Source organism: Ornithorhynchus anatinus, chromosome 1 (assembly GCF_004115215.2).
Source record: "Ornithorhynchus anatinus isolate Pmale09 chromosome 1, mOrnAna1.pri.v4, whole genome shotgun sequence".
In the NCBI taxonomy this organism is placed as follows: Eukaryota; Metazoa; Chordata; class Mammalia; order Monotremata; family Ornithorhynchidae; genus Ornithorhynchus; species Ornithorhynchus anatinus.
Genome location: NC_041728.1, coordinates 124921816 through 124944961, shown reverse-complemented (window position 1 = coordinate 124944961; position 23146 = coordinate 124921816). Strand labels below are relative to the sequence as shown.

The 23146-nt window shown below is 43.8% G+C and overlaps 1 protein-coding gene across 3 annotated transcripts in view; it reads right to left on the bottom strand.

The window, feature by feature from the left end:
* Positions 1-6390: 6390 nt before the first annotated feature.
* The window catches only part of ARHGEF4 (Rho guanine nucleotide exchange factor 4), a 558628-nt gene continuing 541872 nt past the window's right edge, over positions 6391-23146 (bottom strand). For all 3 annotated transcript variants that reach the window (XM_029064183.2, XM_039912809.1, XM_039912812.1), the window contains 6 exons: positions 20720-20952; positions 18310-18439; positions 16148-16279; positions 13591-13834; positions 10194-10271; positions 6391-7947 (listed from right to left, as the gene is read on the bottom strand). In XM_029064183.2, the coding sequence (XP_028920016.2) occupies positions 7790-7947; positions 10194-10271; positions 13591-13834; positions 16148-16279; positions 18310-18439; positions 20720-20952 (975 nt within the window). In that variant the 3' untranslated portion in view covers positions 6391-7789. The remainder of the gene's footprint in view (positions 7948-10193; positions 10272-13590; positions 13835-16147; positions 16280-18309; positions 18440-20719; positions 20953-23146) is intronic.

Sequence of the window (23146 nt, the reverse complement as noted above, 5' to 3'; positions counted from 1 at the left end):
TCTCCTAGAGTTTGAAGCATAGGAGAGCCATCCATTAGGGACCGAGCTTCTGAAACAAGGTATATGTAGGTTGGGACCGATTTTTCACACTCCCTCACTCTAACGTAGGAACAGATTTTCCTGAGCAGTTCATAGTGACCTGGGAAGATGGAAGCTCAGCTGACCATCAACAAAATCCAGTCTACTTTCTTCACAAAACCACCTATGTATTCTATCCCGTCTCCCCTACAGTGAACTATGAAATTAGTCACCCGGATGCTAATAGAGTGTGGAGGGTTTGGAACCTGTTTTCTTCATGTCCTCATAAAGCAATTGGCGTGTGATGAACAGAAAACAGATGGCATATTTCTGGTTGAAGTCAAGATGGTTTCTAATGAATGCAGATCTCTGAATAGCTCTGATTTAAGAAAAAACAACTTAAATGAGCAGCTGGTAATTTGAGCTTTTGAGTTAAACTTCAGAAGTGCAAGTAATACCTCTTGATGATCCATTGCCATGGAGTACCAAACAGCTTGAATAGCAGAAAGCTCCTGAAGATCCCCAAATCTCCTTTTGGCCCGTACTTCCAACCTTCTTGTCATCAAGTGCTTTTTTTGGAGCTAAGAGTAGCCAGCTTGGTTGATTTTAACATTCTCTCACTTGCTTCACTTCGCTAACCTCTGGAAGAGGTCCCTAATGCGTAGAGGACTGGACAACAAGGGGAGAAGAAGCAAAAAGCCCGGATAATCCACAAATTGGAAAAATCAGTTTCCTGTGGACATTTGGACAATTTCCAAATGGCCATCAGGAATTTTAGTTAGTTGCCAGTGAGGACTGGGAGGTAGTGCTTCAGGAAGGCTGGAAAAAGGCGCAGGGTTAGGGGTGTACTTCCTAATGGAACCACATGAAAAATGATAGTATGATTTTTTAAGAAAGAGTTCTGAATGACATGTTCCCGGTACTTTGGAGAAATCACTTTTTTAACCCTATCCATGGCAATCTAGACTGTGAGCTCGTTGTGGAGTAGGGATTGTCTCTATCTGTTGCCGACTTGTACTTCCCAAGTGCTTTGTTCAGTGCTCTGCACACAGTAAGCGTGCAATAAATATGATTGAATGAATGAATGAATCAAGCAGTGGTACTTACTGAGTGCTTACTATAGGCATGGCCCTTTACTAAATGCTTAGGAGAATGCAGTACTAGAGTTGGTAGATATGTTCCTTGCTCACAACAAGCTTAATAATAATAATGATAATAATTATGGTATTTGTTAAGCACTTGTGCCAAGCACTCTGTGCCAAGCACTATGTGCCAAGCACTGTTCTAAGTGTTGGAATAGATACAAGGTATCAGGTTGTCCCACGTGGGGCTCACAGTCTCAATCCCCATTGTACAGATGAGGTAACTGAGGCCCAGAAAAGTTAACTGGCTAGCCCAAGGTCACACTGCAGACAAGTGACAGAGCTGGGATTAGAGCCCATGAACTCTGACTCCCAAGCCCGTGGTCTTGCCATTAGGCCATGTTGCTCCCGGTCTGGCCTGCATCAGTGAAATGGGAAGGCTTTTACTAGATTTAGGACATTTCATTATTGGCCATGTCTTGGATGGGAGCCCTTTGGGGTGGGGTCAAGAACTGGATCTAATTCTCACCTGAATATTTTTGCCCACGATTTAGTACAGTATTTTGAACAGAGTAGATACATTAGACCCACTATGACTATCGTAGCCTTTTGCTTTACAAAGATTTCAAAGTGAAGTGAGATGGATTAGATGAATGGGATGGTGAATCCAAACAGTCATAGTGTTCTAAATGATTCTGCCAAACTGTACTTCCTCAAAACTTGGTTTAAGGCCCCATCCATCCTCAGGCCTTACTTCCCAGTTGGGATGACCTGAAGAGTCCAGTCAATCAACCCATCCACACACTCCCCCCAGCCCCCAAGCTCTATTATTCTGGGAGTTGGCACTGCACAATGATACATGCATCAGTCCCAAAAGCCACGATTGTCTGCACCAACACTTTCCTTAATGTGTCCCTTCATTGACCTGTATAAAGCTTTAACAAACAATATCCTTTTAATTTCTGGTTTTGAAAGCCTTGATGTGAAGACAATATAGCTTTTCCATTTTATTTTCCATTTTTTTCCCTCATGATTCCCCCTCTAGGCTCTAAACTCATTGTGGACAGGGAATGTGTCTACAGAGTTGGTAGACGTATTTCCTGCCCACAGTGTGCTTTCTCTGTTATATTGTACTCTCTAAAGTGCTTAGTACAGTGTTCTACACACAATAAGCACTGTTGGTATGATTGACTGATGTAATGATCTTCAAATGAGTTTCTACTGCTTGTTTCCCTAAAGTTGTGGGTTTTCCCTTTGTTACCACTAATCCATTATGAGTGTAACCCTTCCTAGTGAAACAAGAGGGATTGAAATTAAACTCTCCCATCCTGAGAATCCCTTAATAATGTTGGTATTTGTTAAGCGCTTACTATGTGCCGAGCACTGTTCTAAGCACTGGGGTAGACATAGGGGAATCGGGTTGTCCCACGTGGGGCTCATAGTCTTAATCCCCATTTTACAGATGAGGGAACTGAGGCACAGAGAAGTTAAGTGACTTGCCCACAGTCACACAGCCGACAAGTGGCAGAGCTGGGATTCGAACTCATGAGCCCTGACTCCAAAGCCCATGCTCTTTCCACTGAGCCATTAGTTTATGCAGAGCAATTGGACAATTATCTGTCTGCAAGGCCGGGTGGGATTCATAGCAGGCAGACAGTTCCTGGGTCTGAAGAGGTTAAAACCAGTGATTTAACAAAAATGTGATAATCTGGGATGGGATTTAACCATGCTTCAACTCTGTACTTCCTATTAGTACAGAGAGAAGGGCAGTAAAGTCCATAACTATCATTACCTTCATGACCAGAGCAGAGTAATGAGGCTTATTCACTTAAATTCATCTTTCCTTAAAGGAAAGCTTCTTTTTTTTTTTCCTTCAAGTACCCCTATTGATTATTGTACTCTCCCAAATGCTTAGTACAGAGCTCTACGCACAGGAAGCACTGAATAAATACTAGTATATGCTGTTGTGCTCTATAGGGGCAGAGGAGAAAACAGGGAGCTCGTTTGAAAAAAAAAAAAGGGGAGAAATGTTCTTCCAAAGAGCTATCCTGCTCCTGACACCTCTAAACGGTTGCCCGCAGGATCTCCAGTTCCTGTTACCGGGAGCACCATTTTTGAGGAATCTCCTTTTCATCCTTCTCCCAGACCCTTCTTTGATCTAGAAGTTGACCTCTTTGGATAGAAAAACACCATATCAGACCCATTCCCTTTCCTGGCCAATCAAAACAGATAAGAAGAAGATGTGGACAAGCAGACACAACTTAAACAAAGGCGGCTTTCTGTCAATTGATCTTAATCTGGTTCGTGCAGTAGAAGTTCAGCTCCCCTTGGATTTGTCACCCATTGGCAGAGAAGTAATGGTGGTGACTTTAAATTGAAGCAATGAAAACTAGTTTTCTAGAGGTAAAGTCTTGACCAATAATGTAGTTGAGGGAACTACAACTGATTGATTGATTTGGAAAAGGACGATGATGGAGTTTGAACAGCTCCAAAACAGCCCCAACTTTTAAAATGAAGTGAAGCAACTGGGATTCAACTTTTGGGGGCAGGGAGGGCATTTCAAGTTCATTCTTAAACATTCATCCAAAGTGACTTAAAACTTTTTGAGATTTCATTCATGCAGTAGTATTTATTGAGTGCCTACTGATCGGCAACAGAGACAATCGCTGCCCACTGACGGGCTCACATTTAATGGGAGAGTCTCAACAGGGGTGGATATAGTACACTCTAATCTTGAAGGATTTGTTGCAAACTAAGTTGATTCTGCAGTATTTTTCTGATGATTGTCTCTGTTGCCAAATTGTACATTCCAAGCGCTTAGTACAGTGCTCTGCACATAGTAAGTGCTCAATAAATATGATTGAATGAATGAATGAAAAAGTATGTTTCCATACATCCTTTGTGTGTTGAAGGGCCAAGAGGCTGGTACATTCTACAAGTTGCCTTCCCTCAAATTTAAATGATCTCTATAGAAAGTATTGCTGGGATGTGGATTTGTGGTCTGGGAAATTATTTTCCAGGTCTACTTTTTTTTCTTACCTTTTCAGCTGGGTTTTAGGAAAAGTGTATGGTCTAGCCACCCCAGTATGTAGAATTAAGCTTAGTACTGGCAACTGGTTGGTAGGGTGGTTAGAGAATAGAATGAAAGTAAGACGAAAGAAATTAGTGCTTTAGAGCAATGGCATTCTTGACAAAATGAGATGCCAATCTTAACTATTCACTATATAAACTATTCCCCTAGAAATCCTATAATGGGCCATCTTTGAACTTTCGAAAAGTGATTAGAATTGAACTTCATGGTGTGGTCTAGTGGAAAGAGCACAGGCCTGGAAGTCAGAGGACCTGGGTTCTAATCCCGGCTCTGCCATTTGCCTGCTGGGTGGACCTTGGGCAAGTCATTTAACATCTCTGTACCTCCATTTCCTCCTCTGAAAACTGAGGATTCAATTTTGGTTCTCCCGCCTACTTAGACTGTGAGCTCCATGTGTGTCTGGGACTACGACTGGTCTGATTAAGTTGTATCTACCTCAGGACTTGGAACAGTGTTTGACACATAGTATGTGCTTAACAAATATATTAGGATAGAAATGACTTTTGTCCTTTCCAACTCTCTCAAATTGTGCTTAATTAAGCCTTGAAACCAGTCACCTTCCTATTACTTCAGGAGAATGGTATGCAGAGGTTGAGTGGAAGAGTTTGGCTAATGTCATGCTTCTTACTGTCTATACATAGCCTCCAGTGGGGAAAACATGTGAGCTGCGAAGTGATCTGCACTTATTTAGACGGTAACCCTGCCTATCTAACTTCTGCCATCATAAAGGTGATTTGAGATGTTTCTCCTTGGGAAATAGTTTAAGGAACCCAGAAAGAGGGTGTTCTCAGCTGCCAGAAATCATCCAAGATTTCTATGTGTTGCAGAGCCATATAGCCAAGGTTAAGCAGATTAAGAATTTGTAACATGCCACTGAGTTTTGAGTGTGTCTGGTAAAAATGTTCTGGATGGGTGGGAGAGGCCTAGGCATATATGAGTGGTCTGAAGAGAAGCAGCATGGCTTCCTGGAATGCTCATGGGTCTGGGAGTCAGGTGTCCTGGATTCTAATCTCAGCTCTACCAGTTACTTGCTGGGTGACTGTGGGCAAGTCACAGCTTCTCTGGGCCTCCGTTTCCTCAACTGTAAAATGGGGATTAAATACCTGTTCTCCCCACTACGTAATAATAATGACAATAATGTTGGTATTTGTTAAGCGCTTACTATGTGCCGAGCATTGTTCTAAGCACTGGGGGAGATACAGGGTAATCAGGTTCTCCCACGTGAGGTTAAGTCTTCATCCCCATTTTACAGATGAGGGAACTGTGGCACAGAGAAGTTAAGTGACTTGCCCACAGTCACACAGCTGACAAGTGGCAGAGCCAGGATTGGAACCCATGACCTCTAACTCCAAAGCCCGGGCTCTTTCCACTGAGCCACACTTTCATTCAATAGTATTTATTTCATTCAATAGTATTTATTGAGCGCTTACTATGTGCAGAGCACTGTACTAAGCGCTTGGGATGAACAAGTCAGCAACAGATAGACTGTGAGCCCCATGAGAGACAGGAACTGTGTCCCACCTAATTAACTTGTAACTATCCTAGGGCTTAGTACAGTGTTTGGCACATAGTACAAGCTTACCAAGTTCCATCAAAAAAAAGGTCTAGTTAGGGAAATCAGTTGAGCTGCTTCTCTGTGCCGAATGAATTGGGTTATGGATTGCAAGAGAAAAGTTTTGATACTAACCTAATATGATTCAGATTTGCCTTAATTTCTCTGATAATTTGGGTAAAGTGATATTTGTTTTGGCATTTTAGGCCTGAATTATTCAGCTACCTTGCCTAAAGTAATCTTTCCATTTCACAACTGCTCTTTCATCTCTAGTTTCCATAGTTACCAGCTGAAACTAGAGCTTGGTTGGGTTATGCACACATTTCCTGTAAATTGAATCTGACTTGTGGAAAGCATCAGTTTGGAGTGGCTCTTGAGTTTTCAGAAATTTTCTTAAATTTCTAAAGTCAAGGCTAGCCAAAACCAGGATGGCTATTTAGGAGACAGATGCCATTTTTTCCATCAACAGCCGTATGACCTTTAAATCTCTGCTTTCAGTGAAAAACAGATGACATGAGCTCCTGCCCGCTTTTAGGAAAGACAGAAAGGTCAGTCTTCACTGGTATCCTAGTAGGATGGGGAGAGTTGGGTAACCGAGATGAGAGAAACAAGACACCAACAGGAAAGACAGAAACACTGACTATAAATCACTTTTACAAGTTTCTTTATGAAATTAAGTGTAGCCTCTGGCTTGGAGAAAGGTATAGTGCAAGAATGACTTTTTACATGCTACTGAATTCAGGCATCCCAGGATAACCAGATTGGTTATCAGATTGGATCAACTGGACCATCCATTAATGCTGGAGAGTTGAACTCCACAGGCATTGAACTGCTTACTCACAATAAACCTGCTTTCCAGGAGACTTTTTGTTTTTAATGTCTAGTCCCCAATTTACCAAACTTTTCCTAAACTACAGAATTCAGTCATTATGGCTTCTAACTCTCACTATTGTAAGGCAAATCTTTCTTCATTACTAACCAAGGATTAATCGAATTCTTCTTTTTCTCCTTTGTTAAAAAACAGACCAACAGAAACAGGCATCAAAGTTAACAACATCTGACAAGACAGATTACAAACTCTTACAAAATACACAGTTAACTCTATTTTTCTTTTGACCATAAATAAACACATTACAAATGATGATAAGATTTTCATTGGCCAGGAATGTAGCAGATGAGGAGTGGGAAGAGGAGGAGTAGAAACAGTTGGATACAGTATTCATTTAGGCACATTATTTTTGCTTTCTAATTTACATATGCAAAGAAGGAAAACAGAAATTAGATGGCAAGTTTCTTGCACTTTACTCATGCGGGAGTTGATTGGCACCATTCAACATATCAGGGTTTGTCCCCATTGTTAAAGAAAATAAGAGGCCAGTGAAACACTCAGAAGCCTTGTCTCTGAACACCACTGAAGGCCAAACTATAAAGCTAAACCTGTAAGAAACATCTGAGGGAGCTGGGAGAGGGTGGTGGCCTGCCTCTAAAATGAAATAGGATTAAAAAAAAAACCAAAAACCAAAAAAACAGAAACCAGGGCACAGCAACAAGGAACTTTTCCGAGCATGCTCAGGAAACGCCGGACAGGTGTTCTCTGGAACCAACAGGGATCGTCAAAGATGGCAGCCGCATGGAATTGAAAGTCAGAGTTGCTTTGCCTGCCACAGGCAACCCCTGTGTCCACACCTGGGGTCAAGATGCCACTGGGAGTGAAACAAACCCTTGTCAAGCAGCCCCAGAGTTCAAAACAGGAGGCAAGAGCTTGGATGGGTTTTTGTCCTCGACGGCCCTCCCCCGGCTCGCTTCAAAGGACACGAGAAACAGAGCAAAAACAAAGCCCAACAACCCCGAGCTTCCCTTCCACTTCTTCGTTTCAGGTGAGTCTGCAAAATAATAAATAGGAAAGGGAGAAGTGGACAGGGGAATCGCCTCCTGCCTCCAGGGGCTTGGAGGAACCGGTGACGAGTCTCGTTGGGTCCGATAAATAAAGTGCTTTCTCATAAGAGACTGAGGCACACACACACACACACATGGGGAGCTGCCCCTTCATTTGCGAAAGGGGGTCAGCCTGCTGATGTTCTGCCAGAAGTTCGAGGGCTTGCGCTTGGGTTCAGCCAGCATGAAGACCTGCTGCTGAGGGAGGTTGGTCGGCAGGGTGGGATGCTTCTGACGCATCAGGAAGTCGTAGTATGGCCTGTTGACGGCTGTAGCAGTCGAGAGAGAGAGAGAAAGCAGTGCATCAGTCAGTTGCCCACCTCCTTTCAGGGAAGATGGAAATGAATTCGTTAAGCAGATCTACAACAAATGGTTGGAGCACCCACGGGAGTTTCTGGCAGGTAGAGGGCTGTGGGGGGGGATTTAGATGAGTCAGATTCCTTCTTCTGCCTCTGACTTTGGCTCGTAGCCAGTCAATTAAGAGATTCGGGCCTCCATTTCCCATTTTGGAAAGTATACATTTTTAACTGCTCTTCCTAGGGACAGGTCTTTAATCTAGCCCAGTCGCCTTGCTGCATTGTTTTTGCTCTCAAATACTTGCTCTTTGCAAACTAAGCCAACATCCCAAATCCACAGGCCAATGCAAAAACTATACCAAAGTACAATTAGTTTTCCCCTAATGCAGGAAAACTTGTCTGATGCTGTGCACGTGTTCTGCACACAACTATTTCTGCATCGTCAGCATAATAATAACTGTAGTATTCGTTAAGCGCTTACTATGTGTTAGACACTGTACTGGGGAGATACAAGCAAATCAGGTTGGAGAGAGTCCCTGTCCCACATGGGGTTTACAGCCTTAATCCCCATTTTACAGATGAGGTAAGTGTTAAGTGTGGTGGCCCAGGGCGACACAGCAGAGCTGGGATTAAAACCGAGGTTCCAGGTCCTTCTGACTCCCAGGCCCATGCTCTATCCACTAGGCCTCGCTACTTCTGTTGTATAAAGACGGGCTTGCGTTGTCAGAAGAAAGTCCCCTAATCCTGCTTCCCAATTCTAGCCAAACACAGGAACGTACTTCAATTTCTGAATTATTTTTCATCCTAGGAGTTGAAAGCACTTTTCAGATGATAAATCAACAAAAGTAGTTGAGTGGCCTTAAGGTGCAAAGTATTGGGTGCTAAATCAAACAGGAGGAAAAGACTGGCATAGGAAATTTAACTAGATCTTTCTGATTTTCAGTGAGGGAAAGGAAGTGACTGCATTTTCTGGACACCAGACAGCATGGCCTAGTAGACAGAGCACGGGGCTGGTAGTCAAAAGACCTGGGTTCTAGTCTCAGCTTCTGATTTTGGGCAAGTTACCTAATCTTTGCCCTAGATTCCTCTTCTGTTAAATTGGCATAAATAACTTGGGAACCCTATTAGAGGCAGGGAGTCTTGTATCTCAGTGAGTAGTAAATTGTAAACCTCTAAAATACCATGATGGTTGCTGTTATCCCGTCAATCTGGGTGAGAGAGCTTTTTACACAAATGTGGAGAGAGGAAAATGTAGGACTCTCTGACTCTGTAGCCCAGGTAGCAAGAGCAGCAAGCTGCAGGTGAAATGAATGTATATTGCAAACTCATTTTCCTCTGACCTGGTAGAACAGAGGCCAAAATTTAGTGCCAGAGAGCTGCTGGAATTGAAAGTTCACTCCTTTCACAAGCAGAAATTCTTCAGCAGCAGGCTATAGAACATCACTGTCATTCTGAAGGTCTCTGGATTGTAATCTGTTCCTGGAATAAATTCCAGCTTGTGTTTCATGTTAGCATTTGTTAGGATGTTAGCTGATGCTGACAATAACAACTGTGATATGTTAAGCACTGTCCCAGTGCTTAACTATCAGGAAGCAGCGTGGCTCAGTGGAAAGAGCATGAGTCCCAAAGCTCATGCGTTCGAATCCCAGCTCTGCCACTTGTCAGCTGTGTGACTGTGGGCAAGTCACTTAACTTCTCTGGGCCTCAGTTACCTCATCTGTAAAATGGGAACTAAGACTGCAAGCCTCATGTGGGACAACCTGATTACCCTGTATACCCCAGCACTTAGAAAAGTGCTCTGCACATAGTAAGCGCTTAACAAATTTTTCTTCATAGTCCCACATGGGGCTCACAGTCTAAGGGAGAAGGGGAACGGGTATTGAATCCCCATTTTACAAATGTAGAAACTTGAGGCACAGAAAAGTTAGTTGACTTGCCCATGGTCATACAACAAAAAAGTGGTGGAGCAGGAATTAGAACCCAGGTCCCCAGACTTCCAGCCCCTGCTCTTTCCTCAACTCACACTTTTTCTTTTATAGTAAATAAGATCATGATTGAGATAACGATGACAATCCTTCAACCAGAGGTCTGAAAAATGTATTTAGTAGGTTTTAAGGTTTTGAACCTGCACCTCCTTGATGCTTATTTGGAATGTGTGATTTTTTTTAAAAATGTTACGATGGACTTAAGAAACAGTGAGCACAATTCTCCACTCTCACCTTTAGGCTTTCCAGTGTGCTGCTGTTTATTAGCATTCAACATTGCCTGTTTCTTCTGTACTTCAGTGATGGAAAATCCTTAAGAATAAGAGAGAGATCATCAGTAGTGACACAGAGTGCATGTTCCTACAGTATGAATGCTAGAGACTTACGATGGATCATCGCCAGAAAATGACCTGAAATTCAGGCCCCAATCCCTAACTTTTGCCTGAAATAATTCAGCACCAGTGATACTTATTGAGTACTTACTATGTGTAGAGCACTATACTAAGCGCTTGGAAGAGTACGACAGAATTGATAGACACATTCCCTGCCCACAACAAGCTTCCGGTCTAGAGGAGGAGGCAGACATCAATACAAGTAACTTATAGTTCAAAACACAGTGAATTTGTGGGCTCTGACTAGTGCACCCAGATAAAGGACCTTTACATATTCATTTGGTTTCTGTTATCCAGGTAATCCTGGGTAAAGACTTGGACTGACAATTTAGTGTGTATTCTGAGGCAGGCCTTCAGCTGGTAAGAGATTCAAGAGATAACTGCTGTCTAGTGAATCTGAATACCACAGAACAGCTTTGTGTATTTGGCCACAAAAACTCTACTTCGCCTGTAAAACCTGCTTTGCCTCTGTCTGCAATTTTAACTCCACCTCCTCTTCCTACTAGCTAAAAGAGAGTAAGCATTTTCTAGTAGCATATACCCCTCCCTATTTTGGCTCTTTCCCCAGCTGAAAAGCATGAACTGGGTCACCTCTCTGGAATGGAATCTTTGATTGTAATGGTGATTTCCAATCTCAGTAGAGCCCGAACTCACTGGTCTGGAGCAGTGATCCGGGCTCTGACTCAACCACCGAAGACCCAGTGTCACAGGTCCCCCAGGGTCTCGGGTAAACAAAAAAATAGGAGGAAAAACCCAGTATATTTGTTTTAGTCCCACTTCCCAGTTTTGACTGTTTAACTTTCTTTAAGCTCTGAGCCCATGGGTGCTCAAATAAATAAGCTGCTCGTGGTTCTTTTAAATGAATGCAGCAAGGAGCTTGATTGCTTAGCAGAAGCTCCTCCTTACTACTAAGATTTTCTCACTAGCCTATAGCCATTCATCACGCCAAAGGGCCAAGGAGAGAGCTAATCTAGGCTAGCAGTACAGCATCCATTGGCCCTGCTATCTCACCTTATTTTCTGCTTATTTCCAGAGCAATAGAACTGCACGTGAATCCATGAGAAACAGCCTGGCTTAATGGAAAGAGCCCAGGGCTGCGAGTCAGAGAACTTGAGAGTTCTAATCCCAGCTCTGCCACTTTCCGGCTGTATGACTTAGGGCAAGTCACTGAACTTCTCTGCTTCAGTTTCCTCATCAACTCCTGTTGTCTCTTCCGCTTGGACTGTGAGCCCCACGTAGGCCAAGGACAGGCCTTGGCCTGATGATCTCGTCTCTACGCCAGCACTTAGTACAGTGTTAGGCACATAATAAGCACTTACCAAATCCTACAACTACTATTATCATTATTATCAGTAATAATAACCCAGTGGCCCCTTATCCACTAGAAAGACAGTGATCATGATGGACTATCATACAGAACCACCTGTCTCTCCTCATCCCACAGCCCTGACCATGACCCTCCTCCTATTTCTCCTTCCAGTCCTGTCATGGTCAGCCCTGTGAGTCAGGAAGCAAACAGATGGTAGTGGGGAGGGGAGCTACCAGTGGCCTGATACCCTGACCCTTCCTGTTCCATCCTGTGGCTCACATTCATCAGTGGTTAGTTCAAACCTTTAGAAAATGGCTGCAGGAACAGTTTCTCTCAATGTATTAAGCTTGGACATGGCCCAGGACTATCTGGGAATGAGACAAAGAGCCCTGTCAAATGATGTGGGGTGGGGAGGATGTGAAGGGTTGCCTCCAGGGCAGGGACGTGGGCCTATAGCAGAGGAGAAGTAGAAAGGCCAATGGATGCTGTTCTACTAGCCTCTCCTCAACCCTTGGGTAGAATGGATAAAGGTTTTTGAGAAACCCTTGGCAACTAAGCAGGAGCTTTTGTAGGCAATTGGCATCTTGCTGCATTAATATAACCCCATGAGCAGCTTCAGCACACACAGCAGCATGGTCTAGTGGATAGAGCACGGGCCTGGGAGTCAGAAGGACCTGGGTTCTAATCCCTCCTCTGCCATTTGCCTGCTGGGTGACCTTGGACAAATCACTTCACTCCTCTGGGCCTCAGATACCTCATCTGTAAAATGGGGATTAAGACTGTGAGCCCAGTGGGGGACAGGGACTGGGTTCAACCTGATTAGTTTGTACCCATCCCGGCACTGAATAATAATGTTGGTATTTGTTAAGTGCTTACTATGTGTAGAGCACTGTTCTAAGCGCTGGGGTAGATACAGGGTAATCAGGTTGTCCCACGTGAGGCTCACAGTTAATCCCCATTTTACAGATGAGGTAATTTAGGCACCGAGAAGTTAAGTGACTTGCCCACAGTCACACAGCTGACAAGTGCCTGGAACGTAGTAAGCACTTAACATACCACATAGACAAAGCCCAACCACTGGATTTTCATTGTTGCTGGAAACACGGAGAAAGGAAGTTTCAGAACCTGGGGTTTATTGGGAGAAAGAAGCAGGAACTTTGGGAGGGAAGGGGTTGCAGGAACTTTTGCATTTTAATGCATATGTCAAGGGAATAGCAAATATACCAACATCCAAATTATCATTTTTCTGTAAGATGCTATTCAGGCCATCTGTATTAGTAATAGGAGCGCAGGCCTGTTCATTTTTCTATTTTACAAAAATAGATCAGGTTTTACAGCATCTAAAATCCAAACTATGATGATAATTTCTTCCTGGGTATACACTGTGGAATATAGGCAAGTATCCAGTTAATCAGCTGTAGCTGACCAATTTGGATCATTCTGAGACCAAGGTGAATCTTTTTCACTTGAATTATTATCCAATTGGGTTGCTGACCTGGATCAGATTAACCAAATAATTGTAAAATCCCCATTTTCCTTTGAAGGTGAAGACCGAACCTCAGATTCTTCATCCCAACCTCCCCCTCCCTTATTGCTTGGCTTCTCCCCTCTGTTATCCAATGTCTTTCACTTTCCTCTCAAAACCTCCCAGAACCTCCTTGTTAGACTTTTAGCCCTTGCATTTCTCTCGGCCATCAAACTCATCCCAGAGGCTTAATTAAGCCTTAATTGATTTGATCCAGGCCTGAGACTTAGCAAGGATCTTCCAGTTTCTTCCTGAAATGCTGGCAGACAGCTGCTGCTGCCATCTCTGCTGTGATCAGCAGAGGTAAAAAAGCCATTTGAGGGAGGAGGATGAGGGTATTCTGCTGTGAGAATCCAAGGGAAGAGTGGCACAGGGCCTCCCCTCCATTGTGTGTCTTTCCCATACCTGTCTCCTGGTCAAGCTGGACCTGTTTCCTCTCATTCTCAAAGGCCTTGAGCCAACGCTGTTTCTGTTCGGGCTTCTTCGCACAGAACAGATGGATCTCCTCCGTGTCACTGCAGTGCAGCTTGAAAGCGTTTTTAACACTGACGTTAAAATCCTTGTCTTTCCCATCTTCCAAGTCCACTATTTCCATGTCATCCATGTTTATCCGGCCCTTGTAATACAAGATGTCACGCCGGAGAAGGTCCTGGGAGAGATGGACAGTGAGACCATACCGTGTTGTGTCTTCTCCCAATCTTCATAACCAAAATGCACAGCACTCCTGTAATCTCCCCGGCAGATCTTTATTGCCTCAACTTCCTACCAAACTCTCTCCTCCTTCTGACTTTCCCATCTCTGTTGACACCACCACCATCCTCCCTGTCTCACAAGCTCACAACCTTGGCATTTTCCTTGACTCATCTCTCTTCCTCAACCCACACATTCAATCACCAAATCCGGCAGGTTCTAACTTCACAACATCTCCAGAATCTGCCCCCTCCTGTCCGCCTAAACTTCTTCCCTGCTGGCCCAAGTACCTCTTGTATCTTGTTATGAGTAGTGGCAACGGGTTCCTCACTGACCTCCCTGTCTCTTATCTCTTCTCTCTCTAACCCATTCTTCACTCTGCCTTCCATTTCATTTTTCTAGAAAATCATTCTCCACACATCTTCCCACTCCTCACAAACATCCAGTGCTGCTCTGCATCAAGCAGAAACTCCTATCAACTTTAAGACACACAGTCAGCTTTCTTCCACTACAACCCAGCCCATACCCTTCTCTAATAACCTACTCCCTGGGTCTCACTCTTGTCTCTCTTCCTACTGATCCCTTGCTCGAGTTCTCTCTCCTCTTTCACACACAGGGTGTAGCGGATTAAGTGCGGGCCTGGGAGACGATGCCGCTTTTGCCACTTGTCTGCTGTGTGACCTTGGGCAAGTCACTTGACTTCTCTGTGCTTCAGTTACCTCATCTGTAAAATGGTGATTGAGACTTGTGAATCCCACGTGGTCTATTATCAATTTATATTAATGTCCACCTCCCCCTCTAGACCATGAGCTCATTGTGGGCAGGAATGTGTCTGTTTGTTGTTATACTGTACTTTCCCAAGCACTTAATACAGTGCTTTGCAAATGGTAAACTCTCAATAAATACGATTGAATGAATGACAGGTCTTCTGACTCCCAAGCTCGTACTCTTTCCACTAGACTACAGCTACTTCACTTGATTGATTGATTGATTCAAAATATGGTTATTCTACAGGAGGGAGAAATTGATAAATCTATTGATTGTTCCTGTTGAGAGTATTAGTTTGCTGATAATCTTTCCTTCTTGGGCTCAAAAATCCAGAGAACTGGCCTCTGAAAAAGCAGCATTCAGTAATCCAGGGGCATTAAATCCACTCTTGTGATCCCTCATCTCAACTCTAACCTCAGATTCTTCAGCATCTCAAACTGGGTCTGCCCCTGATTCCACCTCAAAAGAAGCAGGCCCAAGCTCATACAGGTTGCAAAGAATAAACTATATAGGACCAGGTGGTTCCAGTTAGTCAGATGGAACCCTGTCCTCCCCCTGACTTTCCCATCACTTTAGGCAGCATCACAGGAACCTTGGCATTTATCCTTGACTCCTCTCTCTCTCTATTATTCAACACACATATTCAGTCCATCACTAAATCCTGTCAGTTCAAGCTTCACAATATCACTGAAATCCTCCCATTCCTCTCCATCCAAACTGCTATGATGTGAAAATCCAATCACTTGTCCTATCGCAGCTTGATTACTGTATCAGCCTCCTTGCTGACCTCCCAGCCTCTTCTCTCTCCCCATTCCAGTCCAAACTTTACTCTGCTGCCCCAATCACTTTTCTACAAAATGAACAGGCCATGTTTCCCCACTCCTCAAGGAACTCGAGTGGTTGCCCATCCACTTCCGCATCAAACAAACTCCTTACCATCGACTTTAAAGCACTCAATCACCATGCCTCCTCCTCCTCCCTTACCTCGCTACTCTCCTACTATAACCCAACCTGCACACTTCACTCCTCTAATGCTAACCTTCTCACGGTACCTCAATCTCATCTATCTCACTGTTGACCTCTCACCCACGTCCTGCCTCTGGCCTCCCTCCCTCCCTCCCTCCCTCCTCAGATCTGAAAGACAATTACTCTTCCCCTCTTCAAAGCCATACTGAAGGCACATCTCCCCCAAAAGGCCTTCCCTGGATAATCCCTCTTTTCCTTTTCTTCCACTCCTTTCTGCATCACTCTGACTTGCTCCTTTTATTTATCCTCCCTCCCAACCCCAAAGCACTTATGTAAATAATCTGTAATTTATTTCTATTAACATCTGCCTCCCTCTCTAGACTGAAAACCGATTGTGGGCAGGGAATGTGTCTGTTACATTGTTTTATTGCACTCTCTCAAGCACTTAGTATAGTGCTCTGCACACAGTAAGTGCTCAATAAATACGACTGACTGATGGATTTACCTCCACCCCCAGTTACCTCTGAGTTCACATTACCTTTTTACAGAAGACAAGCTGGTGGTCAAAGAGAAAGAACATCCTTTGCTGGCTCTTGACTTGTGGCTGGGAGATTTTGGTTAATTCTCCAGAGTGGATGAGTTCGGAACTTCTGACCAGGACATCTTCACCCTATTGTGAACATCAGGGATGTGTCTGTTATCTATATCACCACAAAAGGACTGCAATAAGGCAACAAAGGATGTGATTCACATTCAGCCCAAATGGCCTTTTCAGCTAACAGACTTAAAATCAAGTGTGGAGCTTAAAAATCAGGCCTCTCTTCTGAGCTATCTCACTGGTCGTATTAACTCCTGGTGAGTTTTCAGTGTTTGGAGATTTGTCTGTGGACAGTCACTCCAAAAATTAGTTGGAGTTAGAAAGGGGCAACTTCCTTGTGTACCCTGGGGTAATCACTTCAGCCTAGAATTTCATGGTTAATATGGGCACATATCTATGAATCTATCACATTCAACTCCCTTTACTCCCTTGTGAACAGACTGTGCATTTCTTAGTCTGCTCTTCCTAAACCTATGGATTGAAGTTCCCCCATTTCCCTCTCTCCCCACCTACAACTGTTGAAGTCTACTTCCAGTTTATGTGGCTGAGAAACCTAGTTCCCTGATAACTGCTGAATGAGAAGCAGCAAGGCCTAGTGGGTAGAGCATGGGCCTGAGAGACAGAAGGACCTGGTTTCTAGTCCCAGCTCTACCACTTGTCAATGCCTCAGTTCCCTCATCTGTAAAATGAGGATTTAGACCGTGAACCCGATGTGGGACAGGGACTGCGTCCAACCCAAATATCTTGTATCTACCCTCGCTCTTAGAACAGTGTTTGGCACATAGTAAGCGCTTAACAAATACCACAATTATTACTATTATTATTCTCTGAAGTATGTGGGATAGGTAAGGGTTGATTCCAATAAACCATTAAAAAAAAAAAACTGAAAGGAAAATGCTGTTAGCAATGAATTAAAAATCATAATTATTAAAATCATAATGGCAGTAAGCCATGAAAATCACCAAATTATTAATCCTAATTGAAAAAACTGAACTGTTCTAAAGCAGACAGTTCTATACCAGTGTTTTCCAACACAGGGTCCGGAAAAAGAGTAGCTTGTTTTGGGGAAAAGGCAGGGTTGCATGAATTTGAAATCTACGGCATTGGGTGATGATGTATCTAAACTCCTTGTGGGGAGGGAGCATGTCTATGAACTCTGTTATGCTGCACCCTCCCAGGTACCTAGTTCAGTGCTTTGCACAAAGTAAGAGCTCAATATATACCATCGACTGAATGATTGTATGAGAATTTTGAATGGAGGAATTCAGCCTCTGTTTTGTATGAGAGTTTGGTATGTCTTCCAAAGATGGACTTTCAAATAGGGGAGAGCTAACCATTTCTGCTCCATGAATGATTAAAAGTGACCCAGATGATAAATAAGTTCCGTGGAATTTCAATAATTAGTGAGCACTCCAGGTTCAGTTAAGGGAATTCTGAGTAGTCCAAGAAAACATGATAAACAGGAAATTAGAGGAATGTTCTCTCAAGGACAAGCTCAAGCAAGTTTGAGTCTCAAAGTTCTTCTAGTCACGTCATCTTCAGTCTCCCCTTTCTCTTCCAATATACTATGTTCATTTGTATTTTTAATTTATCTTAAATGCTGTATTCTGTAAGCTTGCCCTCTAGACTGTAAGTAAGCTCACTGTGGTCGAGAACATGTCTGCCAACTCTGTTTTGTTGTACTCTCCCAATCACTTGGTACAGTGCTCTGCATACAATAAGTGCTCAATAAATACGATTGATTGTACAGACTTGAATCTGATGGGGCTTCAACAACCAAGCAGGGTGCATATCATCATCATCATCATCATCAATGGTATTTATTGAGAGCTTATTATGTTCAGAGTATTATACTAAGTGCTTGGGAAAGTATAATACAACAGAGCTGGCAGACATATTCCCTGCATCGGTGAGCTTCCAATAGAGAGTCAGAGACAGACATGCATATGAATAAATAATTTTTAATACATAATTTAATAGACCACAGTCTGTTGAAAGTATTACTACTCTTATCCGGGCTGAGCTGAAGTGCTTGAAGGAGACAGACCTCCTTGAATGAGTGGGGTCGTCTCAAGAGGATCGTTTCATTTTGCCACCTTTACCTCCCAGTCTTCTATGGAACTCTGCCACTGCGCAATCTTGTCTATGTTTTCCAGCCTCCTCTTCCGCTCATTGATGAGTCGGGCTACGTTCTTCATAGCATTTAAGGCAGCTTCAACATCTTTAAAATCCCTAGGATGACAGAGATGTGAGTAACCACCTATGAATGATCAACTCGGGATTCACCAGAGTTGCAGCCTGACAACTGGAATGAAAATCCTGCTTCTGGAGAACCAAAAACCGTCATTTCATGAAGCACCCAACTCTTCAGCTTCGATAAATCCAAACACTGAGTCTCCCAGAAGACAGCTCTCGTTTAAACTGGCCAGCACCCTAAAGCAACCATGGCCTCGCTGCACTCCACAACATCTCTTGATTTGTTGAAAGTCCATACTGACCCAGTGGCTGAGTCTGCAAGTCAGCTGCTCATTTGGGAAAATATTTTTTCTAGTGGGAATAAAAATATGTGTTTTGTACTCAAAAGTAAAGAGCCAAACTTTACATATAGAGGGCCACACAGACAAAGGCATTGATTCGGAGGTCTCGAATTATCCTAGCTCAGAGCCCATCCTGGTAAGCTGCGTGGCCTAGTGGATAGAGCATGGGACTGGGAGTTGGAAAGAACAGGTTTCTAATCCCAGCTCCGCCACTTCTCTGCCTTGTGACCTAGGCCAAGTCAATTCACTTCTCTGGGCCTCAGTTACCTCATCTGTAAAATGGGGATTAAGACTGTGAGCAGGACAGGAACTGAGGCCAACCTGATTAGTTTGTATCTTCCCCAGTGCTTACTGACACATAGTAAGTGCTTAACTACCATTTGAAAAAACAAAAGCCAACCTTGAAATCCATGCATCAGCATGATTGATAGAAGGCATTATGGGCTTTTCTAGCCCCCACCCCTCATTGCATCTATGGAGGGCTCAGAGTAGGCCTCCACGCAGGGCAGAGGACAAGGCAGGCTGGCACTTTGATGAGGATTGGCAGTAGTGAGTTACCCTTGTCCCTTGAGGTGGCTCACTTGTTCCAGTCCCGGCTTCTCAGGAGTTAATGCCTTAGTAACTTCTGACATCTGTACTTTTTCTGCCAAACACTTTTCCGGGGATCCGGGCTTGCTTGTGAAACAGCAAAATACCTCCTTTGCTTGAGAAGCAGCGTGGCTCAGTGGAGAGAGCACGGGCTTTGGAGTCAGAGGTCATGAGTTCAAATTCCCTCTCTGCCACTTGTCAGCTGTGTGACTGTGGGCAAGTCACTTCACTTCTCTGTGCCTCAGTTACCTCATCTGTAAAATGGGGATTAAGACTGGGAGCCCCACGTGGGACAACCTGATTCCCCTGTGTCTACCCCAGCGCTTAGAACAGTGCTCTGCACATAGTAAGCGCTTAACAAATACCAACTTATTATTATTGGGAGTCATCATTGCCTAATGGGCCTGAGAGACAGAAGGACGTAGGTTCTAATTCCAGCTATGCCACTTGTCTGCTATATGACTTCAGGCAGGTCACTTCACTTCTCTGTGTCTCAGTTTACCCATCTGTAAAATGGGGATTACAATAATAATAATTATGGTACTTGTTAATTGCTTACTATGTGTCAAGTACTATCGTTCTAAGCACTGGGGTAAGTACAAGTTAATCAGGTTGGACATAGTCCCTGTTCCATGTGGGCCTTAGTACATAGTAAGCACTTCACACAAAAAGCTACACACAAAAACAGAGCACTAGCAGCTAATCACTCTTGGGTTTAGTTGAAAACAGAGGTTGTGGATATTTACCCAGTTAAAAACCAAATGGATTCCATAGGCCTTTTTCTTTCCCCAACAGTTGTTTGTTTGGCCTGGGGCAGCTTTACCTGCCTCATTGAGCATGGAATTTGGAGGATTATCAAAGAAGAGAATGGACATTATTTCTACTAGATTTGACATCTGACCCTCAAGTTCCTGTGCTAATGTGGGTACAGCGCAGATCTGTGGATAATCCTTGGCCCTCATTTAATGGCCCTCACTTAGCCCATAGTTTCATTTCCTCTCCCCTTTCCAAACCTTTTTGACTAAAACTTCCTCCCCATTCTCTGGTGGAGGTGCTAATAAGCAGAAAAATGCCCCCAAAGCCGGCATCAGCTCCTCATTAGCACCTAAGCCCCTTCTCCCTCCTCCCAGGACAATCATGACTAGTCACTGGAGGAGCTCACAGCTCCAGCACATTCTCTTCTCAGGCAGACTTGAACTCTGGGTGCTGGAGTGTCAACCTGGAAGAGCGAGCAGCCGGAGCCATGAAACCCCACCTCTTGGAGCGAGAACCTCCTCGCCTCTCAAGGGCAAGTTCCTCAGAACCCACACAATACACCACTCCAGCAACCGGCACAGGCTTCAGAGCTCAGCTGGGTCAGAGTTCAGCTGGCTTGGGAAGACTGTACCTGTGCTGGGGGTTGGTGTATTTGAGGAGTTCGGCCAGCTGCAGCGGGTACTTGCAGATTTTCTGCACCGGAGTCAGCAGAAATCCATCCAGGGAGATGTCAATCATCTTCTGGAGCAACCGGCAGGCTTCAAAGAAATAGACGTACTTATTCACTTTGGTGAGTTTAGAAAGCTCCGTGCAGGCGTTGGGGTGGTTATTGCAGTATTCGGAGTAGATCTGAAAATCTGTTTCCTGAAATAGGATGAAAGGACACGTGACTTTTCAGTAGGATTTCTCATTTCATTTCTTAACTCTGTTCTACAGAGGGAAGGGAAGCATCAAATGGTATTGCTTGGATTATCCTCCACTAGTAATAGCAATCGTAATGTGTGTGCCCAAGGACCTATTATTAGAAAGACCAAATTTTTGATGATGATTATGTTTCTAATACTGCAGACGAGGAGGCAGCGGAGACGGAAGGCAGGTGGTGAATCAAGACTTGTAGACATCCTTACAGTCTTGTCCAGTAAGCTCCCTTTTTATGGTATTTGTTAAACACTTAATATATTCCAGGCACTGGAGTAGATACAAGTCAATCAGGTTGGACACAGTCCATGTTTCAGATGGGGCTCAGAATTTTAATCCCCATTTTACAGATGAGGTTAGTGAGGCAGAGGAGTGACTTGCCCAATGTCACAGAGCAGACATGCGGCCGGTCAGAATTAGAACTCAGGTCCTCCTGACCCCCAGACCTGTGGTCTATCCACTAGGCCATACTGCTTCTTGTGAAAAGGGATCATGTCAGCCGGAGTGATTGTATTGTACTTTCCCAAGCGCTTAGCATAGTGCTGTGTACAGAGTAAGTGAGCAGTAAATACCGTTGACTGATTGAGACATAGTGGGAATCAGACAGTCACTTGCCGGGCAGATAGGGTGGGGGTCAGCCTTCTCCCCCACCCCCCTGCCCTCCGCCTGAGATGCCCCGCCCAGACTGAGCCCTCTCCCTTTCCCTCTGCCCGCCTTCCCTCCCCATCCCCCCAATCCCTCCCTCTGCTCTACCCACCGCCACAGCACATGTGTATATTTGTATATCATTTATTACTCTTTTATTAATGATGTGTATATATCTATGATTCTATTTATCTATTTTGATGGTACTGATGCATGACTACGTGCTTTGTTTTGCTGTCTGTCTCCTACTTTGAGCCCGTTGTTGGGCAGGGACTGTCTCTGTTGCTGAATTGTATATTCCAAGCTCTTAGTACAGTGCTCTGCACACAGTAAGCACTCAATAAATATGATTGAATGAATCACCAATTACTAGTGGACCGAGAAACACAATCCTGTCCAAGAGTCCCTCTGACCAGTGGCTACCTTGGTAATTTGTCCTGATGGCCAGCTCCAGATTTTAAGTGCTCCAGCACTTAGAACAGTGCTTGACACATAGTAAGCGCTTAATAAATGCCATCATTATTATCATCTTCCAGTAATATTTCAATAGATCCCACAGGAGGAATGATGCCTTAGTTTTGTCTCATTTCCCTGGGATACTATTTGGTTTTTCAGTAATTCTTTCTGGAGTCAGTTCTACTGTAATGTATTCCCAAGTGCTTATATGGTGTTCTGCACAGAGAAAGCACTTAGTAGATACCATTAAATGATTGACAATAAGCTCGTTATGGACAGGGCATATGTCTATTGCTGTAGTGTACTCTCCCAAGCGCTTGGCACAGTGCTCTGCACACAGTAAGTGCTCAATAAATACGATTGAATGAATGATTGGGGGAATCTTCAATAAGGCATTATGTATATATTGGAAACTCATCCCCTATTTTCAGGAAAATATAAGACAAACAACTATTTCTGGAACAATGCTTCTGAGAAAAAAACTTGCCCTCAATTATAATACATGGTTTATGAACATGTACAGAATACTTTTTAAAACTCTGGTAAGTTGTGGGGGCAAGTGAGGAGTACCCAGTAGGGCTTAATCAGCAGTAAAGGGAGGAATTCAGGGGGGGAAAAAGAATCTTTGCACCCAAAATAGTTGAGGCGGGTTTTTTTTTTTTTGGTTCTGTCTATTGTTTTGTTTTAGACATTCCTTTCCCATCCTCCCCAAACAGCTGTGCAGAACTCCACAGCTTCAGGACTAACTTTATTGAGGAATATGTCCCCTCTTACATCTTACACGTAGGTTCAAACCTAGAATTTCACTCTTTGGGGTCTCTTTTTCTTTTCTTCAGAAATAAAGCTGAAAGTCTGGCTTTGGGTGTGCAATAGCTTTACCTTACGAATGCATGGAAGCAATGTGCACCACAATCAGTCAGAGGATTTCTGGTTGCATTCTAGGGGGTCAGCCTGAACAGAACTCTTACACTACAGCCAAGACAATTTACTCACACCAATATAAAATATTTTGAGCATATTTTCCAAGAGGACAGTAGAA